At 50.8% G+C, this 10,078-nt stretch overlaps 1 protein-coding gene across 1 annotated transcript; it reads left to right on the top strand.

The window, feature by feature from the left end:
* The first annotated feature begins 3,138 nt into the window (after positions 1-3,138).
* On the top strand, positions 3,139-4,727 carry DUSP23 (dual specificity phosphatase 23). Its single transcript, XM_082672528.1, has 3 exons — positions 3,139-3,169; positions 3,256-3,524; positions 4,145-4,727. Exons 2-3 carry the CDS (start codon positions 3,258-3,260, stop codon positions 4,328-4,330), a joined length of 453 nt encoding a protein of 150 aa, XP_082528654.1. The 5' UTR covers positions 3,139-3,169; positions 3,256-3,257; the 3' UTR covers positions 4,331-4,727.
* Positions 4,728-10,078: the final 5,351 nt, after the last annotated feature.

Below are 10,078 nucleotides of genomic sequence, written 5' to 3'. Positions count from 1 at the left end.
ATCATACTGACACAGTCATTCTCTCCTTAAAAGCACACACATGTTAAAAAGTACATCTCAAGAAGGTGTTACACCGCACTCAAATAGTCCTCAAACTCATGCAATTAAAAAGACACACAGGGCTTCCCTGGTGGCGCAGTGGTTGAGAGTCCGCCTGCCGATGCAGAGGACATGGGTTCGTGCCCTGGTCCAGGAAGATCCCACATGCCACGGAGCGGCTGGGCCCATGAGCCATGGCCGCTGAGCCTGCGCGTCTGGAGCCTGTGCTCCACAGCGGGAGAGGCCACAACAGTGAGAGGCCCGCGTACCACCAAAAAAAAAAAAAAAAAAAAAAAAAAAGACACACAAACACCCCAGAAGGAAGAAAGATTTCCTTCTGGCCCATCAACAACAAGCTGCCACCGGCTGCAGCCAATGAAGAACCGTCACAGCCCTCCTCAATTCTTCCTTTCCTCTATAAAAGCAAGCCCCTCTCCTCTGTTCCCAGAACCTGTTTATGGTTTGCCATAGTTTGCTTGGCCCGAATTGCAATTCTCTACTATTCCTGAGTAAACTCACCTTGCTGGTGGAAAAAAAAAAAAAGACACATAAACACACATTGATTGTCACATAGTCCTGGAGACTCTCCTACACTCCCAGAAATGTACCTTCACAGTCTGGCCTATGCATTCTACTTATCTTTTCATTCATTTAACAATTTTGAGCACTGGGTATCAGGCTCTGTATTAGATGTGTGAAATCTGAAGATGGAATGATGCCTTCTTGGCTCTGACACAGATAACCCCAATCCAATAAACTAACTGCTATACTAGGAGTACATATTTATATAAAATGAGATGGGAGTATGAAGATTAAATCTTACTGAAGGTCAGGCAACACAGAAGAGGAAGGAAAAGAAGCTCAGTGTTGCATGAGGTTGAGGGCTACTTGCGGGGAGCTGACATTGTTTAGTTGCCGGGATCCTAGCCAGGAAACCATCAGAAAGGAGTTTTTCTTTCAACGTGAGGCCCCCTGGGCCCAAGACAGAAAATTAAATGATATTCTTGACAATGGGACACAGACCAAGGCAGGGACCTGTTGGAAGCCAGAGGCAGAGCAGTAAAGAGGGAGGAATTCCTACAAAGGAAGCCCAGGTGGGTTGATGGATGCACTTCAACCCCTGCAGAGACCCACACGGGAATCTCTGTCTCCCCCCGCGAAATGTCTTCTTTCTGAAGAAGATGGGCTTTGAGCTGGATCTCAAGGAGGCAAGGAAGGGGCATAGGGTAGTGGAGAGAGATGTGGGAAGTTTTCCCCTTATGAGTGAGGGAGCAAAGAAAGGACAGCAAGGAAAAGGGACTGAGAAAAGTTCAACCTGAAAGGAGCAAGTCTGGAGTCTTGTCTCCAGAGGCAGTGCAGCCAGAAATCCTGAGCAAGGGATTGAGAGGAGTTGCTGGGAGGGGAGAAGGGGTGACTGGTGGCTGAAGGGCACAATCGGAATAAATTGGGATGGGCTAGAAAGAGTCATAGGGAGTTGTGTGGGAAATGGGAGTGCAGACAGGAAGGGCTTAATCAGGGCTGTGATTGTACAGAAGAAAGGGAAAGGGTAGATTTGGCAGCTCCTGGAACCTGGGGAGAGTAGGCAGAGGCGATGCTTCAGAGTTGCCTGGGTAAACGGTAAGTGCATTTTCCACAGGGTCAGAGCAGGCTTTGATCTTTGGAGGAAGAAAAATTCCTTTTCATTTTGCTGGAACCAAATGTGTGTGTCAGGGGTAGATGGGAACAGAAGGAGGGAAGTACATCTTCATGACTAGGTACCCTGGGCTTGGAATGAGAGAGACCTTGGCTCAACCAGCCCAGCTACTTACTAGCTATGTGTGCTTGGCTAAGTTAACCAACTTCTTTAAGCCTCAGATTACGCATGTGCAAAAGAGATATAAAAATACCTTCCCAATGTGGCTCTTCCAGAAAGCACCTGGCACAGGGCCTGGTACATAAGCAAATTCAATAAGGGTTAACTATTTTCATAATTATAATTAGTCTGATCACTAGAAGCACATTGTTCAAATGAGGATATGAACCAGTCAGATCACAGTTAAGACACTGTATTCAGATCTAGTTCCCCACCTGCTATGAAAGACACAGAGAAACTCTAGCCTCCCCAGGGAAGGGTGACTCACAGAACCTGAGAATCAGGAAATATGAAGAAAAATTAACAAATCCTGCAACTGGAGGGACATGAGGATGGCTAGGTAAAAAGGCAGTAACCTTCTATTTAACTTTAGAATACAATACCATTTTGTTAAAGATTCTGGAGCCAGGCTGCTTGGTTTCAAACCCCCCCCCACCATCAGTCATCTCTTGGTCAAGTTCCTGAACCTCTCCAGAGCTTCAGTTTTCTCATCTATAAGATAGTTAAATAGATTACCCACCTCGTAAGATTATTGTGGCAATTAAATCAGTTTGAAAAATACCTGGCACATAGTAAATGCTCAATTTGTTAATTCTTATATTGGTGGTGGTGGTGGTGCTTTTGTTGTTGTTATTATTATTACATTATTACTCTCCCGGGTACGATTTCAGGGCACCAGATGGCAGAAACACTGGGGTTTTTTTTAATAATTTCAGCAGTGGAAAAACAAGAATAGTCCCCTGTACAGTGGCGATTCCCACTTACTGGATGAGTTCAAAAAGTCACTGATAATGACTTAGAGTTATTGTAGAGAAGATTCCTCCCCCAAGCCGTATGTAGATTTGCCATCTCTTAAACCCTTGGGCATCCATTGTGAAGAAAGTTAAGACAAGGCCAGGCCCTTGGGCAGCAGGGGCAGTTGGCCAGTGATGCAATAACTCCCACCGACCGCCAGGGAGCAGCAGAGCTCGACCCGGGGTTGCTTCAGCCACAGAAAAGAATTTTTAATTCCTTCTAGGTGTTCTGTCTTGGCTGTTTGCGTGGTCCACCAATCCCCGTGCACACGGCTGCAGTAATCCCGCCCATTATTGACTATCCAACCAATCAACGAGTGTTCTGCTTGGGGCCGGACCAGAACGCTCCGACGGTCACTAGGAGCCGGGAGTTGGGTGTTCTAGCCCCGCCCCCAGGCGGCTCGGCCAATCCCCTGAGGCGGAGCAGGATGACACCCAGGATGTGTCCCGAAGACCACGTGGCTCCAGGAGGCGCCAGTGCTAGGTAGGTGGAAGGTTACCCGGCCCGGGGGCGGAGCGGGACGGGCCGGCCTCGCCCCCGGTGACCCGCTGTTCTGTGCCCTCCGTCAGCCATGGGCGTGCAGCCCCCCAACTTCTCGTGGGTGCTCCCCGGCCGGCTGGCGGGGTTGGCCCTGCCCCGGCTCCCCGCCCACTACCAGTTCCTGCTGGACCAGGGTGTGCGGCACCTGGTGTCACTGACGGAGCGCGGGCCCCCGCACAGCGACAGCTGCCCCGGCCTCACCCTGCACCGACTGCGCATCCCAGACTTCTGCTCGCCGGGCCCAGAGCAGATCGACCGCTTCGTGAAGATTGTCGACGAGGCCAACGCCAGGGGAGAGGTCAGTGGGCGGGGTTAGCCCCGGGAGGGTGGGACTTGGGAGGGGTCAGCGGGGACACGCGGAGCTGGGGAGGGCGGGGCCAGGAATAACTTAGCTGGGTTCCGGGAGAAAGACTGGAGGAAGAGGGTGGGGCCAGGAGACCATCTCAACCAGAACAGAAAGCCAAAGCGGGGCGGAGGCGGGGGGAGGGGGGCGGGGCGGGGGCAAGGGGGAGGAGTAAGAAGAGGGCCCAGCAGTGTGAATTGGGCTCGAGGAAAGGCAACGAAGAACCAGCTGATGTTGAGTTGAGAAGGAGAAAGGGTGAACATACTTGGGAGAGATGAGGGTTGAAGTCAGGGGGTACTGAGCAGTCTCCAGAGCAAGGTTCTGTCCAAATGTAATGGAGCCACATTTTAAAAAGGTAAACAAGAAGCAGGAGAAATTCATCTTGATAATATAATTTAACCCAGTAACTCCAAAATATCATTTCAACATATAAGCAATATAAAATAAATTCTTAACCAGATATTTATATTTTTCATTGTCCTACATCTTTAAAACCTGGTTGTATTTTACAAGTGAGGGTCAAGAGAGTGCTGGGAGGGCGTTGAGCTCCTCCCCACCCAGCTCCCCCTTCGCAGGCGGTGGGAGTGCACTGTGCCCTGGGCTTTGGCCGCACGGGTACCATGCTGGCTTGTTACCTGGTGAAGGAGCGGGGCCTGGCTGCAGGGGACGCCATCGCTGAGATCCGGCGCCTTCGACCCGGCTCCATCGAGACGTATGAGCAAGAGAAGGCGGTCTTCCAGTTCTACCAGCGAAGGAAATAAGGGACCTCAGCACTCTTCTGCCAGGCCCCCCACGGCCCTGACCTGTCTATTAGATGGGGCCAGAGATGCGGAAGTGAACTCAAAGTGCTAAGCCCTCCAGCGGTCAAAAGACAGAAGTAGCCCTTCCCTGCAGGCAGGTCCTGGTAGGAGGATGGCTGGAGCAGCACCAATGTGGGGTGTCCCTCTGCCACTGCCTTGAATAAATAAAGAACCAGCTCACATTGCATAGCACTTTAAGTTTACAAAGTGCTCCCACACTTTGTGACTTTTTTTGCGCCTCACAATAGCCCCATAATAAAGGGAAGGCAGAAGGGCCATCCCTTCTTTGGATGAGGCGGTCAAGGCTCAGAAAGGCGCAAGGTTACACTTCTGGAAAGTGGAAGTATGGGCTAGGACTACAGCACACATTTTCAGCCTTTTAAAGATGCTGAAACTCTTATGTATCTGATCTCTAATAATATTTGATGTGTCTTCTGGGGAGCTGGTCAATGAAAAGGAAACAAATCCCTGGCAGCCCAAGGTCTCTGATGCTCGCAGGCCAGGAGGGACCCTGTGGACACAGCCCCTCAGTCCAGGCCCGCATGCCCCACGTGTGTCATCCCTTTAGCCCTCTTACGACAGAGAAGGCCTGGATGCTGTGCTCACAGATAATCACTGTCTCCATCTCCCAGGGGCTGGGTGCCTTTCCCCAGCCTCAGGCTGCTCCGCTCACCTGTGACCTCCAGCCCATTATGCTGCCCCACAGCGTGAGGCTGAGGAATGCCAGAACCCATTCTCTCTGGGCAGGTATGCAGAGGGTATTTGATGATTAAATGAAGACATTCAGGGCTTCGAACCTTGGCCATGTTTCTCAGATGTTACCTTCACTTCCCCATTGGATGCCATGATACCAGCACCACCACCACACCTGCAGCTTCGAGAGATAGGATGAATGGGCTAGACTAGCCAGGTGGACTCTTTTTGCTATAACCCCTGCCTGAATTCCTGTCCGCTCTTCTGTAATGGCAGGCCAGGATGGATAAGGTAGGAATTCATCATGAAATGTGTACTGAGTGCCTGTATACCAGGCTTTGTTAGATGCAGAGGCCCTGCAGCTGAAGGGGACATGATTCACAGCCTTCTGGAGGCGGGGAGCCCGACAGAGTCCAACCACATAGAATAGGTACCATGGCAGACATGCGTTCCACATCCAATGGAGACATGGAGGGAGGAGGCAAGGGTCCCCCTACAGACCCCAGCCTTTGTAGCCCAGGCCACTACCAGCTCCAGGCCACCCACTCCTCACTGCATCTTCCTTCCTCTGCCGCCCACCCAACTCAACCCCCCTCCGACCCTCTTAGACAAAAGGAGTATGAGCCAGAGTCTTGCCAATCTAGCAGCGAGAGCAAGACTGTAAAGTGCCCTCGCCGCCCCCGCCTCCTTTCCTCTGTGTGTCGAATCTGGATAATCAGTTCCTTCATTCTGTTCCCTTGGTCCCCACCCAGTTTACCCAGGTGAGGGCATCTCTCAAAGAGAAGAACCTACAGTTCCAAGCATTCAGGCTAAAACAGAGGAGTGAGAAGTAGCAGAAGAGGGGAAGCACTGAAGCCCTTACCCTCTGCTCATCAAAGTCCCCTCTGCCCTGCCCACCCACCCACTCCTCCCGCAACAGCATGACCCATTCTGTTTCCTGATGCAAACCAGAGCATCTTCCAAAGGAGTATTTTGATTGTGTGTGTGTGTGTGTGCGCGTGTTTGTGTGTACACGCGAAGGTGGTGGGGCAGGAAGGGTATGAACAGCCCACTTCCTGGATCCCTTCCCTCCAGTTACCAGGATGCGGGGAGAGAAGAGGCAGGCTTGAAGCTGCACCTCGGAGTTCTGTCTCTGATCCCAACCCGCTGGGGTCACACAACCGTTCCTCACGTTGTCTGAGCCTCCATTCCTATCTTAACTCCATCCCCCCACATCCTCTGCCCTGCAGGAGAGGAACCTGCCCTTCTCTTTCTCCCAACCCTCTTTCAAAAGAGAGGAAAAATTTTTCTAACTCCATTAAAACCCTGTGTGCAGCCTCCATCCCCATAATTTCAGCAGGTCTCCTCTGCCTCAAGAGTTCCTCAGGGAAATAAACATACAATTATGTGCTTAAGGAAATTGGTTTGTTTGGTTTTTTTTTTGCGGTACGCGGGCCTCTCACTGTTGTGACCTCTCCCGTTGCGGAGCACAGGCTCCGGACGCGCAGGCTCAGCGGCCATGGCTCAGGGGCCCAGCCACTCCGCGGCATGTGGGATCTTCCCGGACCAGGGCACGAACCCGTGTCCCCTGCATCGGTAGGCGGACTCTCAACCACTGTGCCACCAGGGAAGCCCAGGAAATTGGTTTTTAAATAAGTAAGAGTTGACTTGAAATGAAAAACTCTGCGCTTGGCCTTCCATCTACCTTGAGAGGTTAGCCTGAGTCTCTCTTTGGGCTCTTTCCCACCCCACCCCCAATTTTTTGCCTTCGCACCACACCCTCTTCTGTATATGGCCACCAAAGAGGGATTGCAGACTAGCTGTGACCCTTCCCCATTCTACCCCACACTGAGATGACAGGTGAGAGGAACAAGCCGCTTCCATTGACAAAGAACCTCCGCATCGCATCAGACCAGGCTTGCTCAACGCCAGCACTACTGACACTAGGGTCTGGGTAGCTCTGCTGCGGGGGCCATTCTGTGCTCCGTAAGGTAGTTAGCAGGATCCCTGACATCTACCCATTAGATGCCAGTAGCATACCCCCCCAAAAAATGTGACAACCAAAAGTGTTCCCGGACATTGCCGGACGTCCCCTGGGAGGACAAAATTGGCCCCAGTTGAAAACCACTTCATCAGACCAACAAGCGCCACATGCGACCATAGGCTTTCATTTCCTATGGGAGTAGAGGTGGGAGCATACGTGGGGATTTCTCCTGTGGACGCACACATCCTCATAGGGGAGAAAGGGCCAATCGAACCCCATCACACACCGTTACCTTTTCAAGCAGTGTCTGGTACCTGTCCCCAGTCCCTCTCCTCTCCCCAGGCTGGGTTTCCAAGAGGGTGATAGACACCATTAACTTTCTACATGAAGGAGGGCTTTATTCTCAGTGAGTTGCTGGTGGGCATAGCTGTAATGTCAGCTTCCACCCCCGTGTTTTTAAAGTTTCATTCATGTTTATTCTCTGACATGTGACCTGAGTTCCCTGCTGAATAGAGGCTTTTCTGTGTTTAAAACATCCCCCTTATCACTTGGGTTCTGCCCTCGTCACCTCTTGGGTCCCTCTCCCAGAAAACTGTTCTGATGCAGAAGCAACTGGAGTCAGGATAGGAGGAGCCCTTCTTTGAGACCATTCCTCCCTGGCCTGGCTCCCCACCTCCACTTCAGCGGCAGCACGCCTGGACTGGGGTCCGCTTGCTCTCTGGGCTGCAAGCTCCGTGACTGCCTCCCGGGCCACGTGTCCCAGCACACAGCTTCCCGCCGCAGAGATAGGGCTACATCCTGCGCACTCCCTGCGGCTCCTCGCACCTCTCTTGGAGCTGTGCTTTGTCATCACCCTTATAGGGCGGCTCGTCACTGGCTAAGAGGTCTGGTCCTCATACAGACCCTCTCCATCTGTCCCCCATGATCCCCCAGATCAGGTCTTCCCAGGGCAGTGATGAACATGTCACCTGGGGCAGGGATTTGATCCAAACCATAAGCCATTTCCCAGAATGAACTGCCCTCAGCTGCCAAGTTTCACATCAAACCTGCTGTCTGTATCTTGCCATTCTTTCTAAGAAACTAATTTGGTCTCACAGGATCGCTTTGTCACAAAACAATATCAGTTACCACTAATGCATTTCATGCTTTGCTGTGACTGTACTTTGCTTGCTTATATCATCATTTATGAAGTGCCTACCATATAGCAGGTGTTTTACATACATTGCACTGTATCAGTTTATCCTTAGAGTCACTCTGCAAGTCAAGTATTTTCCCCTTTGTGCAGATGAAGGGACTGAGGTTTAGAGACCAGTAACTTGCCCAACACCTCACACTTGCAGTGTAGGAGCTTCACACGCTTGTAGTAAAGGAGCTGGGATCAAACCCAAGTGGTGACTCCAGACTCATTCTCCTTCCACCAGACGTCGCACCTGCCAAGACCTCCCCCTAGTTCCAGTTACACGGGGGTCTGTCTTCACGATCAGAGCTTTACCTCGAGGGCCATTTTATCAGCACAGCCTCCGCCATCCATTCTCTTCATCATCTTAGGAAGCCAAAGAACAGCGCTGCATCTGACCCTGAAGCCGGCAGCACCTGAGTTACGGGCTGCTGTTTAAAATGCCGCCCAAGCATTGAAGGCCAACGTAGTAAAGCTGATTCCTTAGGGCACGTCTGTCACATCCACTAGTATCTAATTCAGAGTACGTGGATGTCCTCACCCAGCCTGACAATCTTGAGGCACATGTGACTGGCATCGAACCCTCGAAAATGTCTTTTTATGTCAGAGGACTTACTAAACACCTTAACGTCCTTTCTGGTTGTGTTGTTGTTGTTTGAGCCCTTAATGCATGCCAGGAACTGTGCCAAGCGCTTTATAGGCATTACCTCATCGAGTCTTCAACCCTATGAACAAGGTCTTCTTATAATGACCAGTGCACAGATGAGTAAACTGAGGCCCAGAGAGTTTAAATAACACCCAAAGTTACATAGCTAGAACAGGGTTCAAACTTAGGTCTGTGTTTGAGTATAAACTGCCTTCCCTCTTGGGAACAGAAAGAAGAGAGTTCGTTGTAATTAGAAATTGCATAACAGCATCTTGTGTTCTCCAGAATCGAGGCACTTGGCTTACGGGGCCATCAGTGTGGCTCTGAGATCACACGGCTACCCCACCCCCTGCTGCTGCCCCAGGCCTCGGGAGCACCGCTCTGACTTGGGAGTGTTGGGCTGCAGGTACAGCCATCATCCCTAACAGGCTTCTGCCTCAAGCCTCCTGCACCATCAAAAATATAGGCCCCTGTGGATTTAGAAATGAGTTACATAAGTACTTCTTCCATTACTTTAAAAGTTTTCTCCGGCTATTAAGGATTCAAGGCACACTCTTGAGAAGGCGGCATGCTTGTCCAAGCAAGCAGAAATTTGAGAAACACTTTGGTGCCCGTCCATGCCTGAAGCTGATGACTTATTTGCAACCTTGATAACTGAGTCCTTTGTGCCAACAAATGGCTTAACTCGCTTCAACCACTCTCTCACCCTATTTTTCCCTTGACTTATTCTGTCACCATGGATATGTGATCATGAAACAGATGGGTGATGTCACCTCTGAGTTTTCATTATGTGGGATTCAGTATGGAAAACAGTTCTGGTTTTTTTTTTCCCCCAAGCTGTTATAATAAACACACCACTGTTTCTTCTTCACCAATATATATTGAGTGGTAACTGCTCCAAACCCAAGGTGGGTCATACAGGAAATAATGGGGGCAGCCATCCGGACAGGTGACACTGCTCATCTCCTCCAGTAGCTTTTATGTGCCCTTGGGCTCACCCCAACCCCACACCAAGCAAATTCACTGATGGGCATGTTTTCTGTAGGTACCTTTTGTGAGATCTAGCCAGGGCTGGATGCAGCCTAGGGCCATGGAATAGAATGAAATAAAGTAACCACATTGGAATCAAGCCCACAGGCAGAACCATGTCATTCTCGATCATGACCTATAGGCTCTGAGGAATCCAGTCTCTTTCTCCATCTCTTTCATCACCTCAGTCGTTCCCCTCCC

This window comes from Grampus griseus, assembly GCF_964374135.1.
Source record: "Grampus griseus genome assembly, chromosome: 1".
Taxonomy (NCBI): Eukaryota; Metazoa; Chordata; class Mammalia; order Artiodactyla; family Delphinidae; genus Grampus; species Grampus griseus.
Note: the sequence above shows the minus strand (reverse complement) of the source record. Positions and strands in the feature narration are given on the sequence as shown.

Bases quoted from the DNA above. Each gene is read 5' to 3' on its own strand.
- DUSP23 (XM_082672528.1), top strand. From the start codon at position 3,258: ATGGGCGTGCAGCCCCCCAACTTCTCGTGGGTGCTCCCCGGCCGGCTG. The intron at 3,525-4,144 runs GTCAGTGGGCGG...CCCCCTTCGCAG, and splicing joins AGGCCAACGCCAGGGGAGAG to GCGGTGGGAGTGCACTGTGC.